We start from the raw sequence: 22,389 nt of genomic DNA, 5'->3' as shown, positions 1-22,389 counted from the left end.
GTTAGTACCTTGCGTTGTGGCCGAAATAATCCAGGTTCGAATCCTGGTCACGGCTTCAATACCCGCGTTTGTCTTATATATATATCATTATATATTTCTTTGAATTTACACTTTTGTTTCAGTCGACACCACAGCGACGGAATGGCCGTGATCGTATAGTGGTTAGTACCTTGCGTTGTGGCCGCAATCCTGGTTACGGCATCAATACCCGCGTTTGTTTTAAATTTATCATTTAAAATTTCTTTAAATCTATGTTTTGTTTCTGTTGACACCACAGCGACGGAATGGCCGTGATCGTATAGTGGTTAGTACCTTGCGTTGTGGCCGCATTAACCCAGGTTCGAATGCTTGAGCTCGTTTAGCGACGAAGTTCACATTTTTGTTCAACCAATCTTACAGAAATCAGGTTCAATTCATTATCGGCTTCTGATTGCTCAAATCTGGTCAAAATCAAAGTTATTTGAAATAATATTATGGCGAGCTACATCTTTATAATTGGAACCAAATACGTAAACCCAACGATGCCTTCAAGGTCATTCTATTTTAGACTAGAGTCGTGCGTAGATATTCGTTCTAAAACGTCACTTGGTGGTGGTGGGGTGGTGAAAATTAACTATTTTACTGCACAGCCTTTCTACTTCACGACAAGTTTTCAGAGAAAAATTTACCATTATGATACACTTTTGGGTTTTATATGTCTTTTGTTTAGAAAGGTATCTTGCTTTGAATAAAACTTACATTAGAAAATAATTGGAAAATTGTAACTTAACATGACTAATTTTAATGTATACTGGATGAAAGTAAATAGGCTGCCGCATACTTACAAAAATATTTATACAAATAGAATTTTCTAAAAATAAGTTGGCACCAATTTCTTTTTTCATTTACAAGTTAAAATACCTAAAATTTCATTTATGTACAAACATTATATTTAAAAAACACTCAAGCCAATAGTGGCTTTATACTTGATGCTTGAAATTTTAAGGCACTTATGTCCTTTTCTTTCAATTATAGCTCCTCAAAAAATGCAACTCGGGCCTTTGTAGTTCCTGATTTAGTCTGAAAAATAAATTAAATTTTTTTAAATGCATCGAAAATATACTTTAAAAAATTTAATAGTATTGTTTGCGAAACACAATTGTACGATGATTAAAGTACGAACTAAATAAATCGTCTGCTCGTTTTGTTTTTCACAAAACAATTTATGGTTCCCATTTATAACTGTTAAGGAATAGCTGGTATCTCAGTTATTTCACCCTATTTAAGTGGGTACAGAGTCAAATATCCGCATGAACTGAGTGAGAGCAGACTCACAGAGACTAGAAATCATAATTGGGAATTTATCTGCCTTATTTCCGGAGACTGGTCCAGGATATAGGTCAAATTGTGACGATTCTATGGCTCTTTAAAGGGAGTATGAATTAAATGGAAATAGTCGGGTAACATGCTCTTTCACGTAACCAGTGCCAATCATTTCAGCAAAATTGAACTACAGCGGCCTCACGTAATTTCGCTTTTTTGGCGGAGAATGTAGCACTTGACGCGTAGATTACGAAACTATTTTTTTGGGCCGCAAATGATAATTTTTTAAATTAACTTAATTTTAAAAAAAAGTAGTAATTTTAGGGAATTACCGTTTTTTTAAATTTTTTTGGCGGATAATGTAGCACTTGACGCGTATATTTTTTTAATTAACTTAATTAAAAGTAGTTATTTTGGGGATTACCGTTTTTTGGGTTTTTTTTTGTGGAGAATGTAGCGCGTGACGCGTAGATTGCGAAGTTATTTTATTGGGCCGCAAATTATAATTTTTTTCAGGGCCGGCGGAAGGTGTGGGTATAGTGGGTAGCACTACCCACACGGTAAATTCCAAGTGGGTAAAATATATTCTATTCCAGCATTTGGAAAAATAGTGCTCAAATTGAAAATGGTTTCATATTTTTCTACACTTGAAGTCTTGAACACTTCGTCAAATTTTGTTTAGAAACCGACTTCTCGAGTATCGCACTACGCATATCTTCATAGTTTCTAAGGAACTGTTTCGTCAACCTCCTAGATTTATTGTATTATTTTTACGAGTAGTGTCTGTTTAAAAACATAGCTACGTCTCACGTATCTCAAATTCTATTAACTGAGGGAATAAATGAGGACCGTGTTTTATAATTTAACGGTTAGTTTGTTTCACAAATTTTAAAACTTCAGAGATTCAGGTAATGATTTGTGTTATAATTTTTCATACTATTATAATTTTAATGTGTATAAGAACGGTGAACGGTTTCGGAACTTTCGGTTAATGGACTGATCCGACTGAAAATAGTTGTTAAGCCGATTAAAAGCTATTCCAAAAACTTTTAAGCAACAAGAACCGCCACGTAAAATAAATATCCAAACAAAGTACGTAGTGTCCAGTTTCGATTTAGAATAGTGTCTACTAGAAATAGTAGCTACCGCCGTCGACCAGACGCAGCCTAAAATTTACTAACCTTCGACCAGACGAGCTTATGAATAAGCCTATGTTTATTTTCTATTTCATTTAGCGTCGCGAGTACTGCGTTACTTCAAATGTTTGTTTAGAAGCTAGCACGTCCGACTTCGATTTATAAAATAAACACTAGTGGCGTAAAGTCCCCCTGGTCATGCCCCTTTTTAGTTCGTTTTATAACTTTGCTTTAGTTCTATTCTATCACGGCCTGCCTGGAAGATAACGGACTCAGCCTTAAAGCGCAATGTTGCATAATTATTGCTTGTTAATAGCTTTTTAGTAATATAACCGCAGATCGTCGCTTATTTAAACGGAAGCCCCTCTTCACTTCTCGATTTAGAGGATATGAGAGTAGCGAGTAGTGGGTGCTAGAAATCGAAAGTAAGTTCATATACGCTTGTGGGTGTTATCCTGTTTATTATAAGTCATTCCTCAATTTCCTCTTCACTTTTTCTGGAGAGGCTCTCCCCCCTACCGGCCAACTACCCACACGAGCCGAACACCACCTGCCGGCCCTGATTTTTTTTATTAACTTAATTAAAAAAAATTAGGGGATTAGTAACGTTTTTCTAAAAAATAGTTCCGTCGTGTATCCGTCGACACAACTTTTCTGACGCGCCCCAGCCCCATTCCGAGCATTGACGGTGGGTCTTCTGTAATCGTAACTAGTGACATCGTAATTAGTGAAATCGTATCAACTTAAATTGTAACTCCCCGTATTGGCGCCTGACGCACTTTGAGATTCCCCGTATTGGCACCTGACGTCGCCACGCACTCGCTTCGCTCAAGCGTTGGGGGCGAGGCGCCTCCTCAACCCCATACTAAAAAAAAACGATGGGCCATCTATAACGCGACCTAGAGGACAGTACCAAGCCTTACGCATCAAGTATATACTTTTAATATCAACCTGAAATAACCGTTTGTGGCCCAAAAATACAAAACACCTAGAAAATGAACAAAAACTGTAATAGTTCTTACTATAAAGTAACATGGCTTTCTTGTTTTAATGTAGCTCTTACGTCACTGCATTTACCTTCTCCAACACTACGAGCACGCGCTCGCATCACGAGGAGCTTCCTATTTTCTAACGCTCGTGCAAATTGCGCGTGCTAAGATAATTCCACCAAAGCTCAGTCTTGTGACGTAAGAGCAACATGTTATACTTATACTTTTAACAAGTTGGGTAAGCGTAAAACATTTATAGAAAGAACTATTGATTTTATAAAGTATGGGAATATCACGTGGAAATTATTAGGACACCGAAACTGTGGTGTCGGCGAACACACGACGGAAATAAGTACAACGAAACACGTGACAAGGTCTATCAGGCGCAACCAAAATTAATATAAAATTCAATGAAAATGAGAAATTTTTAAAATTAAAAAATTAAACCAAAATTAATATAAAATTCGGGTGAAGTGTACTACAGCGGCCTCATCGAATTTGATATTAATTAATTGAGTATTTAATTGTTTAATTTAATTTTTTAATTTTAAAAATTTCTCATTTTCATTGAATTTTATATTAATTTTGGTTGCGCCTGATAGACCTTGTCACGTAGATGCCGAGGGTATTTTTTATTTTGGCCGCAAATGAGTATTTAATTGTTTAATTTAATTTTTTTTATTTTAAAAATTTCTCATTTTCATTGAATTTTATATTAATTTTGGTTGCGCCTGATAGACCTTGGCCGCAAATGATTATTTAATTTTTTATGTAATTTTAAATTTATAATTTTTGGGCATTTGCACGTGTTTTGTTGTACTTATTTCCGTCGTATGTTCGCCGACACCACAGTTTCGGTGTCCTAATGAATTCCACGTGATATTCCCTTTTTGTATAAAATCAGTTACAGTTTTTGTTCATTTTCTCGGTGTTTTGTATTTTTGGGCCACAAAGTGATATTCCCGTACTTTATCAAATCCATTACAGTTTTTGTTCATTTTCTAGGTGTTTTCAATTTTTAGGCCACTTTGTTTCTGGTTGAGATTAAAAGTATATACTTAATGCGTAAGGCTTGGTACTGTCGTCTAGGTCGCGTTATAGATAGCCCATCGCTTTTTTTAGTATGGGGTTGGGGAGGCGCTGCGCGCCCCCAGCGCTTGAGCGAAGTGAGTGCGCGGCGCCGTTAGGCGCCAATACGCAAGGAAAACACGTGTTTTTGGCCTTTTTGGAAGCTGCGGCTTCGGTGCATTCACCCAACCCTTGAAACTCTTGTACCTTTTCCTGTCAATTAAATGCTTCAAACCTCTGCTCATTTTTGTTCCTATTCAAGTTGATACGATTTCACTAGGTACGATTACAGCAGGCTCACCGTCAATGCGCGGAATGGGGCTGGGGCGTGTCAAAAAAGTGGTGTCGACGGATACACGAGGCAAATATTTTTTAGAAAAACGTTACTAAACTCCTAAAATGACGCCTTTTTTCAAAGTTAAGTTGATTAAAAAATTATCATTTGCGGCCGCCAAAAAATTGGTTTCGTAATCTACGCGTCAAGTGCTACATTCTCCGCCACCCAAAAATACAAAAACACGGTAATTCCCTAAAATTAGTACATTTTTAACATTAAGTTAATTAATTTAATTATCATTTGCGGCCCAAATAAAAAATAGTTTCGTAATCTACGCGTCAAGTGCTACATTCTTCACCAAAAAAAAACACGAAATTACATGAGGCCGCTGTAGGGTCATTCCAGAAAACTTGTATTTAGGGTTATTTCGGCCGTAGAAGTCGATTCTGAAATTTTCATTAAGATTGGTTGAGCGGTTGCTGAGATACAGTGTAGTCACATTTTTGAAAATGACATTGAACCCTACCATTAACCATTTTTTATCTCAGCTTCTACTTAACCCAAAAATTCGAAAGAGGGCTCATTTTAAAGGAATTGAAGAGCGGAATGTAAATTAGCACTAAGGTTCTTGCTATATATAAGATAAAATACAATAAATCAAGTTTTAAATAGTTGACCTTTGACCCTGAAAATAGCTCATTTTTAATTTTCAAAATTTAATTTTTTTCCGCATTCCCTATACGCGCTTTAGTTGCAGTCAAAAAACTGCGAGGGTAATATTTTTTGTTTTTGAGAAAAAAAATATTTTGAATACCCCTCCTTAAAAAATATATAGAAATTTAACATTAGAATACCACACGCGACCTTATGGTTTTTGGTCGAACATTTCTCGGCTTCCCATTGGTCAAATTAGATCGGGTCAAAATTGCTTAAAATTAAACGTAGAACACATTTCTAATTGGAACCATTTTTCTAATCCTAATGGCTCTCGAGATAAAATTTGAGTGACCTTGAAGACCTGGTTCAAGGTCATTGAAATTTTCATTGACATTTGTCCCCTGCACCCACTATGTAACCTGCAAATTTAAAATTCTTACTTAAAATACATGTTGAGTAATTGGCGCTGTATCGTTATATATAACCATTAGGATTAGAAAAATGGTTCCAATTAGAAATGTGTTCTACGTTTAATTTTAAGTCTAAGCAATTTTGACCCGATCTAATTTGACCAATGGGAAGCCGAGAAATGTTCGACCAAAAACCATAAGGTCGCGTGTGGTATTCTAATGTTAAATTTCTATATATTTTTTAAGGATGGGTATTCAAAATATTTTTTTTTCTCGAAAACAAAAAATATTACCCTCGCAGTTTTTTGATTGCAACTAAAGCGCGTATAGGGAATGCGGAGAAAAATTAAATTTTGAAAATTAAAAATGAGCTATTTTCAGGGTCAAAGGTCAACTATTTAAAACTTGATTTATTGTATTTTATCTTATATATAGCATGAACCTAAGTGCGTATTTACATTGCGCTCTTCAATTCCTTTAAAATGAGCCCTCTTTCGAATTTTTGGGTTAAGTAGAAGCTGAGATAAAAAATGGTTAATGGTATGGTTCAATGTCATTTTCAAAAATGTGACTACACTGTATCTCAGCAACCGCTCAACCAATCTTAATGAAAATTTCAGAATCGACTTCTACGGCCGAAATAACCCTAAAAACAAGTTTTCACGAAATTTGGCGATGGTCGGGTGAACAAGTGGGAAAATCTGTCCTGGAATGACCCTGTAGTGCAATTTTGCCTAAAATTCAATGAGGCCGCTGTAGTTCACTTCACCCATCATTTCTAGCTTCTGTTAAACCTGGTGGCTGAAACGTGAAATTTGTTGATCCAACTAAACATGTTAGTTCATACTCCCTTTAATAGGAATAAAACCATATTTAACAAACCACTTAATAATGGAGAAAATGACCAGTCAAGAGATAGTTGCCAACATTAGAACACTTTTAACAACTATGCTTTACTGAATTAATTGAATTTAATTAGACCATTGTTTGGGCAGAAGGTCAGGAAACACAAAAATGGTATGGCCCAGTAAATTCTAAAAATTATACTTATAATAATAATTAAATAATCCTTTGTAAATTAGGAAATTGGTGATATTTTAAAAAAATAAAAGGTTTTCTATAGATAGTTTTAGTATTAGTATGCCATGCGTACTGATAAATGTTTATTGAATATTTGTAAATTGTACAAATAGAAAAATTGTAGAAATAACTTCTACGTCCATGGCTTACCTTTCTTAATGTTTCGTATTTATTTTCGCCACGAATGAGACAGTCACGATATATGCGATCATAGGGAGTCAATTTTTCTTCAACCTTGAGCACCTCAATTTCTGTTTTGAGACCTTGTAACTGCTCTTGAAGAAATCGGCTCTTCTCCAAATACTCCATTCTATACATCACAAAGTTAAAAATAGATATAAAGAGCAATTAACTTCAAATTTTAAGACTTGTACCTTTCTCTTTCAATCTCTAATGACAATTGCGCGACATCAGAGTCAGTAACGAGATCACATGACATTCCAGAATTACTACCAACCATACCATTGAGCATCTCATGCTCACTTAACCTATTCAGGCCTGGTATGTTGCCCATTAAATCTGCAGAATCTAATCTTCCATGTGAGTATGAAATTCCATTGCTACTTCCTCCAGCTACACCTCCACATTCATCAGGATACTGTTGTAAATGAGGTAAATCACTGATCAAGTCAGCAGGAACTGAATTACGATGATCATTACTTCCATTGTATAGCTATAAAAATTAATTACATTACATACTAATATTTTATTTGGTGTAGGGAGCTGTTGGCTCACCACCACCCTCCTATGCATTGTAACCCTGTTTAAGGCATTAAAAGTCATTCGTTGACTTAGGTATTAGCCTAGCTGATTATTATTATTATCTTAAACTAACAAAAGTGTCATCTTACATTAGTAACAAATTGTTTAAAAAAATGTAAGCATACAACTTATAAATTTAGGGCTGTTGTACAGGGTCCTCAAAATTATTATTAGCACATTTTTTTAAGCTATAACCTATATAACTCAAGCAAGTCTAAAAACTCTTAATTCATAAAAACAATTTTTTTAGCGATTTTATACTATAATTATTATTAATTAAAGAAATATCAAGGAAAATATAACTTTAGAGTACGAGTGGATTTCAGCTCTCATGAGTTTTGTGGAATACCTAGTCCAGTAAGGCAATACAGCTTGTTACACTTACCTCGATGGTTATTCACTTATATTTACTTCCCTTACCAAAATGGAAGGCTTACTTCAGTCTTCAATAAGGGTCAAGGACTTTAAGGCACTATTTAAGTAACAGATGACTTTTTTTATGTCTTAAATAAGACTTATTTAAATCCATTAAAGAGGTTTACTTTTATGGAGTTAAATAAAACTCATTTCAGTCTTGTATGAAAATTAGGGGGATTTGAATTAGTCGTGATAAAGTGTTGCAATTGGTTCAAAATTGAAGATTAAAAGACTTGTTTAAGACTATATTAAACTGATTTTAGAAAACTTATTTTGGGAACTTGTATGAGACTTGACTAAGTAGTAATTTTTATATTAATTTTCTTCCAGTGTTTGTTGTTGAATACACTGGAAAAAAACAGATGTGACTCTAATGACACACACATTATCAACAAATGCAGTCGTGTACGCCAATTTTTCAAAAGATTGGAACTGACCAGAGAAAACTTCAAAAATTTTTGCATATTTTATTTTTAGAATGTAAATTAGTTCTAAAAGTAAAGTTTTATAACCACTGTAAGTCTCGTACAAATCCCCAAAGTCAAGTCTAAATTAATTCCCGTACAAATCCTAAAATGCTAGTCTATATTAAGTTCTTAGCCTAATATTCAAGCAGTTTAAAGGTGTGAGAAATATGACAACTCGCACCCAACGCCTTCTCATACAGTAGGCTAACATAAAGTTCAATGAAGGGTAAATAAGTGTAAGGAGACAAACTTTTTCACTAATAATTAACCAGATAAATTAAATAGATAATTTATAAACTGAACAGTAAAATAATTTAGGATTTTCAAAAGGTTCACTTACTGTATATGGATTTTTTAGGATATCTACAAGTTTATCTTTGGCTAGTTTTTCAGCCATGCGGGCTTTGATTAATTCCTGTTTCAAATGTTCCGCTTCTTTGGCTCTATAATTTAAAAAAAATAATAAATACTGTGCAAAGTAAGATAAAATGTATCTTTAAATAGAAAATGAAATGCCCTCCAATTTTTATTGTAGAGTTAGAAATAAGTAAAATAGAATACAAAAATTCCAAAATGGCCGCCCTACGGCGAATTTCACCTTTATATGGCGCCGCAAGTATTTAACGCGCCACTACGTATAATAGACCATTCGATAGACATTGGCTCTCTTTATAACGTTACCTAAGTCCAAAACAGTATCAGCCGTAAAGTTATGTCTATAACAGCTAAAATACGTAAAAAAATAAGATGGCGGTCACTTTTAAAGGGGTTCTGGCCATCTGCTAGAGTGGCAACAAACATATTTAGATTCCTATACCAAAATTACCATTGAATCAGTTTAAAACTAGAGGTGGCGTAATTTGGTCAGTAACCTTAATTTTTCTATATTTTTTCCTCTTATGGTCCTCTAATTGTAATTACCCTACAAAAGTAATGGGGAACTTGCATTATCTTATGCAGCTCCTGTGGGTGACAAATACAAGATATTATTATTTTAAACATTCGATCAAACTCTTAATTTGTGAATTTCATGTTATAATTGATAGTAAATAAACTTTGTTTAACCCTTTTGTAAGATTTTTTCTAAATCTACTGTTCACTAAATCAGTTATATTATTCACCTCTAACAGCAAAAACCACCACAGTTCTGAAAAATGAGAACATTAAAATACATAACATGTGAACTCGCAGAAATGTCTTATCAATTTGGTTCAAATGTAAAACATCATTATAAAGTGGACATACCACTAAAACTAAGAATTCACCGATATGGGTACAGCCGATATATCGGCTATTCGTGGCCAATAACATCGGACAATATTAACAAAGTTATCTATCATAAGAGTAGTGTTTATGATAAAATTATTGTAAAAAACGGTTCAGTACACTGTCATACCATTTTATTAAAATTTTTCATTAAAAGTTTGCATGAGCATATCCGAATTTGTCTCTTTTCATTTTACATATTTTCTATCACAAATCCAATATCGATGCTATTTATTTGTTTAGACTTGTAACCCCCTGTCTAAAAAAAGGAATGATCTGGAGTCTGGCGTCCATGGCGCAGCCAATCAAATAAAATATTATCATTAGTTAATCAAGAATTTTCCTATTTTTAAATCGTTTTCTGAAAATATTTTTCTAATACCAGTTATATACGATATTAGAAAAATAAGCCGATATATCAGTGTATCCCTAACTAGAACATGAAAGTCATTTAGAACAGTACTTCTAGTCAAAAAAAATTAACAGGATTCTTTAGCATTAACCTTCATCGAAGATAAATTCTACTTCATGCAATCTGCCTTTTAACAGATTGAAATGTGGAATCTGCTCTAAGCAAAAAGCCCAAAAGATCAGACTTTTCAATTATCAAAAGAGCAATTAATGTTTTTAAGGCAATTTATATACCATATATTTCATCTTCTATATCAAGTTAAAGTTAAAAAGGAATTGTATAATTATTGTACAAATTTACCTTTTTTCAGATTCTTTCACCATTCTTGTAGCCAAGAATTCTGCTTCCTGCGCTTTTCTTTCAATCATAACCTTTTCTTCTTCAGTCTGAAATATAATTAATATCACATTTTACATATATTCTTACAATTTAAATACCAAATGATAGAACCACATTTCCAAAAGAAGTCCTTGCACTAATAATTTACACAAAAAAACCCAGAAAATTGTCAAAATAAGCACTCTTTCTACAGGCTGTTTTTTTTTGCTCGAAAAAGTGATTTTTTCAAAAACAATGTGTTCTAGAAAGTTGAAATTTGTACTGTAAATTATACGTGCCGGGGGACACTTTCTACCAAAATTGCATCTAAATCGAAAAATAGTTTCACATTTTTAAAATTTAAATTTTAACCGCTAGGTGCTATAAGAAAATTGTCAATGAGAAAATTGTAGAGCGTCACCGAAAACGTACAAATAGCGTTGGCGCGAAAAAAATAGACGTCTTTTTCACTGACAAAATAAGACTTGAAAAAGTGAAAAGTTGGGCAAGCTAAAATAACTTTTTTGAATTCCATTGGGAGAGTAGTGTAACTTTATGAAAGTCAGACGACTTGGAAAGTAAACACAAAAACTGCTTTTCAAAGTGTAACTTTGCAGCCATGTTGTCAGAACCCATCAATAAGATCGGTAAATGGCCAGAATATTTCCGAAACAATTTGGTGTGGCTGCACTCCCAATTAGCAGACCTCCACCAAACATTATGTAGTAACCGATAGGCACTCATAATTGCAACCTCCTCTATATAAAGATGAAGCGGTAGAATATTCAGGAGCACCTCCCGAGAAACGCTTGCGGCTGTTCTCATAGCTCCAGTAATGCTGACACAGGCCAGCCTTTGCACAGTGCGTAGTTCAGCCTGAACTGACTTAAGCACTACCTTCGGCCACCAAACCACTGCTGCATACGTCAGCATAGGCCCGATTATCATGGTATAGATCCAATACACAACCTTTGGGCTAAGACCCCAAGACTTGCTTATGGTACCCCTTACTCTCCAGAATAACATTTTTACCTTCCTGATACTGAGATCAAGATGTGGCTTCCATGTTGGTTTACTGTCGAGAATAACACCGAGGTATTTTACCTCAGTTGATTTGACCAAGATGGTCCTGTACCTTCCTCCGAGTGAAAGGAATCAGGCTGGTCTTGTCCAGGGTTGGCAAGAGCCAGCCAGACTGGATTAAATCACCCTGGTTTAAGCCTGATTTAACCACCAAATAAAATTCATGGTTAAAACCACTTTTTTTTTATAAAAAAAATTGAGAAATTAATTAGAAACATTGACAAAACTTAACCTTCACTTTTTGTCGCAAGTAATGAGAGCTAACATATAAGCAATTAGGGTATCTTAAAATTAATTTTGCGCGTGAAAATACGCTGCCATGTTAGGGTATAAAAGCGGGTAAATAAGTCTGCTATACCTCACAATGTAAAGGTACTGTCACGCGCAAAAACGTAATTTTTAAATCGGGAAATTTGAGCAATGAGGGCTTGATATAAGGAATTTGATCATTTTTTATTAATGGTTTTAACCAGTTTAAACCACAGGTTACAGCCGGTTTTAACCATACTGGATTTTTCAATTTTAAAAAAAGCCGGTTTTTTGCCAACCCTGGGACTCTTGTCAGGATTGACGGTGAGACCAACATCCCTACACCAGCATTCCACAGAGATGAGAGCTTTTCTCATCATAGCTGAAATTTTTCCTGGGAACTTCCCAGTAATGATCATTGCAACATTGTCAGCTTAACCAAGCCGCGACAGCCATCCCTGTTTAGCCTCACCAAGAGTTGGTCCACAACCAGGCACCACCACAGCGGTGAAAGAACACCCCCCCTGATGGCAGCCCCGGCTAGTGGTGACCCTCAGTGATTCGTCAAGCAGGGAAGCCATCACGACCAGATCAGTCAACATAGAGTCGATCCAAAGACACAGCGTGTAATTGATACCAAAACGTTTAGCAGCCTTAAGAATGACAGCCTTAGAGACTGTATCAAAAGCCCCCTGGATGTCCAGAAAAACAGCTAACCAAATTCCTAAGATATAGCCATTTTTGTGGTACAATATAGATGGTTTTATGTTCCCTATTTTGACACCAAAGATAAGATTATTAATTTTATAGGTGTTGACCTTTCACAACAACATATTTTTACTTGGTTGAAAATTGCCAACTTTTTAGCTAATAATACTACGTTGACATTTGAGATGTTTGAAGCGGGTAATCGCTTCAATACAAAACCTTCAATCAGGAACCTCTGTTCTCAAATCAAAAGTACTTAGTCTAAATTAATTAATTAATTAATAAAGTCAAAAAAATTTAAAATATTTGTACTGTAACTCTAAAATGGCTGTATGAATCTATATACACAAAGGAAGGGCAAGAACAAAAAAATTATGTATCGAACCTTGATAGCACTTAATTTAATTCGTTGTATTTCAGATTCTGCTTCAGCTGCTTTTTGTGTTAAAAGTACTGCTTCTTCTTCCGCTATTCTGGCTTTTTCTGCAAGAAGTTCTGCCGTTTCTTCGGAACGTTTCTAAAAAAATAGATAAGAAAAATCACAAAAAAATTTGAGAAGAACTACCAAGTAAAACTTACTAAAGCTTCTTGAGCCAGTCTGGCTTCCTCCTGATACTGAAGAAGTCTTCTTTCCAAATCTGCCTTTTCTCGTTCCACTTCTTCTCTAAGCTGCTTCTCCCTGGCTAACTTGTTTCGCTCTACCTACAAGTTATCAGTAAATTAAAAAATAGATAAATACAGTACACATACTGTTTTAAAGAATTGGGATTTATGTAGATGGCTACTACAAGCTAACTTATTACTGGGATGAAACATTCTTTACCAGTAATTTGGGAAAACTAAAATAAACTGAGGATTAGGGTTTAAAGGATCAACAAAAAGTTTTATATTTGATGGAAGGACCATGAAATGATACCTCGAATGGCAGAAACCGCGTTAAAAAATATTAAATGGTTGTTTTGTATTTTCTGCCAATGGGTAAGGTATAGGCGAGACTTTGTAAAAGAAACTGGCATAAAATTTTTAGCCATAAATATTCACACGGAAACAGAAAAACCCATTAGGGTATTTATACGCACTTGTTGGTTAAATTTAAGTGTTATATTATTTAAGAGGCTTGATCAATTTTTAAAACGTAATCAGGGTGGAACTGGTTCTTCAACAAACAGTTTTAAATGATGTAACACTGGGTTTTACGCATTTAGAAAATTGCATTTAATGGGAAAAAAACTATAAGGCACTAACTTGTCTCCTAACTTTTTCCTCTTTGGCTTGGGCTTTCATTTGTTGAACTTCCATGGAATCTGGTTTCCTTCGCCTCATGAATAAATCATGATTACCAATACAAAGATCAAGAATCTTAAAAAAAAAATGGCTTTTAGTAGAAATAAAGAAAAACTAATTCAGTAAAATGAAGTAAATTACCACTTTGTTCATCCTGATCTTAGAAGAGTAAAACTGAATAAGTGGAGTGTTTTTATCCACTGGTTTAATTGTAAACTAAAAAGATAATTGTAGTTTAAATGAAAGCAATTTTGACTGTCTAAGGACTTTGGTTGACAATATAAGCTCCTTTCAAAACCAGAGGGCAATTCATACGGATAATGCTGAAGAAATTATAATAAGAAGCTATAGCGTCACTCCAATTAAAGTTCATGACATTCAAGGAATAAGAGAAACCATTAGTTATAAGAGAAATATTCATTGCCCTACACTGCTAATAATATTGAAACATGTACCTTCACTGGCTCCCACTGACGTGCTTAATAGATTTTTAGAACAGAATATGCTACGAAATCAACTACATCATATAACGAGTTTATAAAACTACTGCATTGTAAAATATGATTTATAAATATCATATTTACACAGTGTAACTTTTACATCCCAAAAAGGAGTAATACAAGTAATAATAAGATATGTTCATAGCCTGCATTGCAACAGCTAGCCCTGCCACAGATAAACGTTAGGGCAAAATTAAACTACAGCGGCCTCAGGTTTTTTTTTATTTTTTTTGGTGGATAATGTAGAACTTGATCCGGAGATTACGAAGTTAATTTTTTTGGGGCCGCAAATGATAATTTTTTAAATTAACTTAATTTAAAAAAGTTGTAATTTTTGGGGATTAGTAATATTTTAGTTTCGTCGTGTATCCACCAACACCACACTTTTTTCTTATATGTTGGCACCTGACGGCGCCGCACATACGCTACGACCCCCCCAGCCCCATTCTGGTGGGAATTCTGGAATCGTACCTAGTGAAATCGTAAAATTATCCAAAGACTATACAGAAGATACATGTTTCATTTATCAGTTGGATCCATTGAAAGAGCTATATTATAAACTTTTGGGCAAACTAACTTTTTTGTCGTCGAAAGAAATATTCCTTATTTCACTCCATTGAAATGAAATCTTTGGAGAAAGTTTATTGTTCTTCTCATAAATATTGAGACCCAAAGCAGTGACCCCCAACCATAATTCACTCTCCTTCTTGTTCTAGAAAGAACAAAAATTTTAAATTAAATTCCACCAGGGACAAAAAAAATTAAACCTACGCTAATGGGAAAGTAGTTTACGCCATACATATCCAAATCTTGGGCAATTTTCAGATATTCCATCTCTGCTTCATCTCTACATTAAATATAATAAAACCTTGGATTGCTAAAACCACAATTGCCATATAAGCCTAGGTTATAGTGATAATTCACAGAAAAAGTTGAAAAACCATAAAGGGTTAATAAATATTTGTTAGTGTTAATTATATATCGGCTATTCGAGGCCAATAATATTAGCCAATATTAACAAAGTTATCTACCATAACAGTAGTGTATGATGAAATCATTGTAACAGATGGTTCAGTGCACTGTCATACCATTTTATTATAATTTTTCATTAAAAACGTTTGCAAGATCATATCCGAATGTTTTTTCTTTTCATTTTACTTGATACAACAGAAATTGCATATCGTTGTTTTTTATTAGTTTGCACTCATAACCAAGTCTAAAAAAAGGTATGCTCTAGCTACTGAAGTTTGACGTATGTGGCGCAGCCAATCAAATAAAATATTATCATTAGTTAATCGAGTACTTTCTTTTTTTTTAATGTTTTTCCTGATACCAGAATCGGACAATATCGGCTTTTGTTTAGGCACCAGCTACCACCTTAGGCCCAAGTCATCTGGTGACTTTAAACAGGTGGCCGAGTTACAATGCGTAGGAGGGTGCTGTCAAGCCTTTCATGCCACCTCTACAAGTTTTTATGCAAATTGTAAACTTAAGAACTGAGGGAAAATCTCTTAACCAGTGGGGAAAGAACTTGCTAACTCTAAGCAGTAGTTCCAAGTTTTTCACAAGCTGGGATCAAATCCAGCTCCTCTTGCTGCGTGGCGAAAGTGCTAACCACTCAGCCACCCCATGAAGGGTTTGCCACCCACCACCATCCTACTCAATATAACCTAGCCATATGACGTAATGACATTAGAAGTCGCTAGATGAATTGGGCCTAAAGTGGTGCCTTAGGTAAGATTATTATTATTTGTATGATGTAATACTGCCAAGTTCCCATTGTTATTCCGAGTTACTGCCCAGAGCCTTTAGGCAAAGATATATAACTTTTTTATTCCCCTTTTTTGGGTAAAAATCCAGCCTGGTCACCACCCCTCTTTCCTCTTCCCCTAAAGATACAAAACTAATCCTAATCTAGTTCATAAATCTTCCTCTATTAGTGCCCGTGGAAAAGGGAATCAAGCTTAATTACAAAATAATGTAACAATATTTATTTGTAAAATATCAGACCTGGTCATCCCTCTGTGATCTGCATACCAAATTTTAATTCTTTCTTCCCACATTTCAGGAGTCATTTGATACTGGTCAATCACCCGTTGAGGAAGGAGATCTTCATTGGCTAACATTCCTGGCTTATAAATGGATTCATCGTAATCACCATACTTCAAAAGAACAAAAGAGCAAATACTTGGATTATAATAATGATTACCTTTCAAATTTCTAACAACCTACATAGTAACTACATATGGCATCACCAAGATTTAGAATTTAGGGAACTTGGTGGGTCTTACCTGGTTCCTTATATTCACTTGTTTGTGTCTTTTGCATTTTCCTTTTTTTGCAGCATCAATTAAAAACAACCTTGTGTCCATTTTAACAATATAGTAGTGAATTACTATCTAAACTACCCTTGTAAGCATAGTTTGATATCAATTATATGTATCAATTAATGTTTTAAGTTTCATTACAAAACTAGCATTCAAGGTAGGGTAGCCAAAAGTAACCCTATACGGTGACAAGCTAAATACTTGCTGTCATTTGGGTGGGGAAGGGTTTTGAAGTAACCCAAACCCACCCAAAACCTGACAGGTTGGTAGGGCTAAGCTAAAACGGGTGGCCAGTCTAATTCAAAAGATTTACCTTATACCACTAATTATAACTAATATGTTGCACCAAGTACTTATTTGTTATTGCCTTATGTGGTTTTTCAGTCGAGAAGGCCTACATGCTCATGTACCACCAAAAACATTGGTAATTTTTACTTCATCAGTGTTTTAAATAGTTATGTTTGTCAATAACCAAAATTACAATTTTGTGCCAAGTCAAAATTTTCGGTCCATTAAAAAGGCAATGTTAAGCTACTAATACCTACCATATTTTTTTGATTTTAATCGATTTTTTTATTGTTTATTAATTTTTAGGTTTTTGTCACTTTTTAAAAACAATATATAAGCTTATTGATATAATTTTTATTTTTGTATAAATAATATTCAATAGTAGACAGTTTTATCATGTCAAAAAATATTTATTCGAAGAAATAAGTATATTTGTATCACAGGAGTAACCTTGAAAAGTAAAACTAATTTACAGTGTGAGAAATAAGGCACTATCACAGGCCAATCGCCAGTTTAAAAATTAGCTGGGCCAGTTTAAAAATTAATTGAATGGGGTGTTAGTATATTTTTCATCCAAGTTTTATCACTCCAAAATTTTGAAATACCCATAATAACTAACCTACTAAGCCTATGCCCTAGCACATATTGTCAAGACTCAAGAGTAGATAATTTGACCATAAATGATGAAAGCCTGATTTTGAAGGTTAAAAATGGTAAGTGGCCAGTGGCCAGTTTTTTAATTAAACTATCTAGGCTCTACTGGCCACAGGTCCAGTTTAAAACAATTCCTTATTTCTCAGCCTGGGAGAGTCCATTATTTTCAAAGAACCAAAAATGAGGTGGGGAAGGGATCGTGGTGGTGATAGGTAATAGTGCAATATAATGACACAATTGGTCTAAAATATAATAATTCAATAGTAAATCTCTCATTTATGGAAATTTAATACCTTTTAAATAATCTTTTATAGGAACTGATTTAAATCAACGATTTAAAAAAAATCATTTGATTAAAATCGCGATTTAAATCAACTTGATTTAAATCAACTTGATTTAAATCAAACAACCCTGATACCTACACTTGGAAAATAATATAATAATAAAAACTTACTTTTGCCTGAATTGCGTAAGAGGCCAAAAGAACAGACGCTTCAGGAGGGCAGTATATATCCATATTTAAAATTGCTTGTTTCACTTGTAAGAAAAAAAGGTGTTGCGTTATCTCTTGCACCAATTCTTCACCAACATCTTCAGGATAGAATTTGGCTAAAAACATGAATGGCATTTGACTTTTTTTCTGGACATCCTGTTCTTGCAGCTGAAAATAAAAATGGGGAAACATCAAAACTTAAATTAGTTGTATAGATGTGAAAAGAACAAAAACTGTTCCCTGCATAGCAAATTATTTATTGCACGCACTAAAAATTGAAGTTTGAATATTACAAATGCGATTTATATGCCGGCAAAGTGTAGTTTATTATTTTTTATTAAATATCTCCTATGTTATAAATTACCTTTTAGACATTTATTTTTCAAGTACATTTATTTTACATTTCCTTACAATTTTAAAGTTTGCGTCGCTTGTTTCTCAGTTTTGAAGATTTCACCAATTTATATTATGGCTCCCCCATTTGAAAAATAAATGAAATAGTTCAAGGCTAAACTGCCCAAAACACATTTCTAAGATTATTTTCAGACTCAATCAAGGGGTTGAACCTAGGAGGATTCAAGTGTACCTGGAGAAGAATTCGGGGGGCCACGGGAGAGCCTGCTCAAAGCCTCAAACCCTTGGACATAAAACTACAATGGAGCCATCTAGTGAACTACATGTATGACCACACGTTGAGGTTTTTTCTTCTTCTATTTCTAGTTTGAATTATAGCGGTTAGTTTTTGCCATTTCTGCCCGGTATAGGATTCGGATAAAAAATTATATTTTTATGGCACCTAGAATCGCTATATTTCCCCATAATTAAATTTAACTTAACATTCATTGCAACTTTCTTTGAAATTATATAGTTTTCTGGCAACTTTCTTCGACTTGGCCTAAACTAAAAACCGTTAAAGTTCGAAATACTGTCTAGCAGACGAATTTTTTGGTAACTCCTAGATTACTCTGAAGCTTTGTAGGTGGCGCTAAAAACGTTATGTCCAAGTGTTCGACTCCCCCAGCGACAGCCGTAGACGAACCGCGAGGTATTGGTTGAGGGAATACAAATTTCTTCTCCAGGTACACTTGAATCCTCCTAGGTTGAACTCTTCCAAGTTTTGAGTACAGGATTTTGAATCTCGAACTGATTTAGAATTTTTAGCTGATTTTGAGATTTCTGAGTACAATTTTAGTGTTGATTTTGGTTTTTTTAGCTGATTTTGAGATTTTGGAATTAATTTTTACAATTATCATAAACTTGCTCCAAAATTTGTAAAAATCTGTTGAATTTAATTCACTCGGAATGGTAAAAATGACTTATTGGCTCAGTCTATTTTATGTATCTCTTGAATCGCTATTGGCTACGTCGTTAGGGGCTTAGGAGACTTTAAGCACTGCAGTTTAATTGATTCTGAACAAAAAATCGTGCTTTAAATGAGAAAGTGAAATTGACGCTTTACTGAGCAGCAAAAATTTTGTTCCTTATTGAGTGGTAAAATTTTTACTCCTCTCTTTTAGCTCTATTTATAGTAGCAAATTTTTTACTCTTCTCATTTCCGTTTTACGCTCTTTTGAAAAGATATTTTGCAGCTCAATTTCACTCAAAATGAGAATAACCACTCAAGATGAGATAAGTGCGCCCATCACTGGTTTCAAAACGAAACATAGGATAAGTAGACCGTAAATGGAATTCTTATATTTCTTGAGCTGTTGTGAAAAGGTAGCCATGTAAACAAAATCGTGTGACCATGAGGTACAAGCTATAGATTATCAAATGCAAAAAAAATCCATTCCACCAGCTCCAGTTTTCTATCTAAAAAGATGTTTTTTGTCACGGAGTTTGAAGTGACAATTTAATTCACATCCCATGAACAAAATTTCATTAATGAAAATACCTTCATTGTTACTTTATGAAACACAGAATTAAGCAATTCAACAAAACAAAACATTGAATTACCATCACTTGTACTATACTCATAACATTAATCAAGAAAATAAATACAGGGAAAACTTACTTTCTTATCAAGCTTGAGCCAAGCCACGAAACCTTTGGAATCCACATACTGCAAACCAAAATACCAAATTTCTCTAAGACCAATTGTTCGACAAACTAAGTCAAAGAGATCTCTTCCCATGGCTTTGTGCTAAACAAAAGATTTTGAAGATTTTTTCAATTTTGTGGTATGGTACTAGCCATTTTTGGCAGGGTAGGCAGGGGCGTGCAGAGGAGGGGGGGCAGGGGGGGGCAAAATCCCTGTGGCCCAGATGAAAAGGGCCCAGGAAGGGGAAGCGCGTCACCGTAGGGCCCATCAAAGAAGCTCAAGGGGCGGGGGGGTGCAAATCAAGATAACTCGAGGCAAAGTTTCGGGGCTCAAGGGGCCCGCGAGTAAGTTTGACCCTGGGCCCCAGGATACCTCTGCACGGCCCTGAGGGTAGGAAAAACCAAGTGGTCTGGGCAATAGGATTTCACTGGTGGAAAATTTCTTTTAAGGATTGATGAATAAGAATAAAATAGAACTACTAATAAAAGTGATTTCATTCGAATTAAAGTGGGAAAACAACTCACATCCAAATGGAATTCCAACTCAGCATCCATTGTCGTAACTTTGACATTGAACACCTTTCCCGACTTGGTGCTCTTCTTAAACGGCATTTTCTTTAGTTATACCTATAGCTAAAAATAAGATCAATAAACAAAATTAAAATAGTAGTGAAATAGGTAATCTTTAAAAGAACAAATAAAGCAAAGATGATTAATATAAGTAGTGAAAACCTAGAGAGCTAAAAATAAATAAAATCATGAGACAGTAAAAGCTTGTAGGAATGGGGGCATTTGATAAAAACCTTTTCACTGAGCCATGTACTGATAAAATAGAAAAATAAAATATCTTGCTAAACCTATGTAAAATTTTATCTATAAACATACTATATAATACAAGCTGATCTGTAAAATAAATTTAAGAATAAACCATTATGAAGGAGGATAAATAACTTTTATTAAATTTCTTCAAACTACCCATTAAGGGTAAGCAACAGACACTAAAATCAAAAGAAAAATGGTTTTCAAGCTGTACAATGTCATGAAATATTTCATATTATATAATTGTTAACCAATATAAATAAGTCTTATTAAACATTTAAAACATAACGTGAAATTTGCATTTAATTTGTTTTCCCAATACAGTATTTCTTTTCCTATGATATAATTCTTTCTCCAGTTGAAAAGACTGCCTATTCCAATAAACAAACACCCTAATAATATATAAATAGCTGTGGTGTAGTATAACAGAAAAGAAGGTTCACAACCTGGCAAGCACAACATGAATAATTTGAAAAAGCCACAATTAAAACCAATTGAATGAAAGGCATTAAAAGTCATTAAATAAGTTGGGTCTAGGGTGGTGCCTTGAGTATTACCCTAGCTGATAATTACAGATCTGAAACATACACCACGTACTCCACTACATATTCACAACTGGTTTACCATCAGTCATTGTATTATAAAGTCTTTCCATAGTTTAGATCTTTTCTTTTCCCTGTTACCACTTCCAAACCCACCCTAAGAACTCAGATGGCTCTGAAGACAGCTCTATCACTACATGTTTCAGATTCAAAAAGACATATTTATAGTAACATGAAATAGTAGTTTAACGAACTACAAACACCAACTAGAACATAAAAGCTCATCTGAAAGCAGCTTAGAAACCAAAAATCCATACAACATAAGTGACAACTCAACTTTAACAATATACCTCAATTCTTAACAGCATTTGTCCTTATTCCCATGAGAATGTCTTTTGAACATTTTCAACACAATTTAAAAAATTAAACCATTGAAACTTGTGTTTAAGTTATAAACAATTAGTTTACCACACCTTAAATGCTAGATCTACATTTAACATCTTAAAAACAATGCTATTCAAATTAAATTCGCTCCGTCTGATAACAAAACATCGATGAGCGCCGCCATATGTATTTTTTTGTTATTTTTTAAGGGACTTAATATATATGGTGTCAGCTATAGCCTCAGACACCTAGCTGAAAAACTGTCGCGAACAAAAGTAATCTCTACACACTCTTTTGGTTGCCATCGACGTCAGCGTGTGGGTGTGTTTTTTTTTGAGAGTAGATGGGACCAAACAGTCCACTAACCGCTTGAAACCCATTTCAACCTGCTGGGGGAGCCGGTTCATTTGTAGCGTGACGTCACAACGTTAATGGCGTTTAATCGATTGCATGAGTA

The 22,389-nt window shown here is 34.4% G+C and overlaps 1 protein-coding gene across 2 annotated transcripts; it reads right to left on the bottom strand.

The window, feature by feature from the left end:
• Positions 1 to 790: 790 nt before the first annotated feature.
• Mer (ezrin/radixin/moesin family protein merlin) lies at positions 791 to 22,106 on the bottom strand. Of its 2 annotated transcripts, none has more exons than XM_090166390.1 (16): positions 21,886 to 22,106; positions 20,713 to 20,802; positions 20,162 to 20,290; positions 18,109 to 18,315; positions 16,396 to 16,547; positions 15,157 to 15,232; positions 14,963 to 15,097; positions 14,027 to 14,101; positions 13,847 to 13,960; positions 13,181 to 13,303; positions 12,987 to 13,118; positions 10,544 to 10,629; positions 8,906 to 9,008; positions 7,294 to 7,592; positions 7,070 to 7,229; positions 791 to 1,059 (listed from the first exon to the last, which is right to left on the bottom strand). In XM_090166390.1, the coding sequence occupies exons 2-16, from the start codon at positions 20,797 to 20,799 to the stop codon at positions 1,009 to 1,011; spliced, it is 1,929 nt and encodes a 642-aa protein (XP_090022516.1). In that variant the 5' UTR covers positions 20,800 to 20,802; positions 21,886 to 22,106; the 3' UTR covers positions 791 to 1,008. The 2 variants fall into 2 exon arrangements, with proteins under 2 accessions (XP_090022516.1, XP_090022517.1); XM_090166391.1 differs by having other exon boundaries at positions 20,713 to 20,820; positions 21,899 to 22,106.
• Positions 22,107 to 22,389: the final 283 nt, after the last annotated feature.

This window comes from Leiobunum rupestre, chromosome 2, assembly GCF_980474605.1.
Source record: "Leiobunum rupestre chromosome 2, qqLeiRupe1.1.hap1, whole genome shotgun sequence".
Taxonomy (NCBI): Eukaryota; Metazoa; Arthropoda; class Arachnida; order Opiliones; family Sclerosomatidae; genus Leiobunum; species Leiobunum rupestre.
The sequence above is the reverse complement of the archived record's forward strand: the minus strand, read 5'-3'. Positions and strand labels throughout refer to the sequence as shown.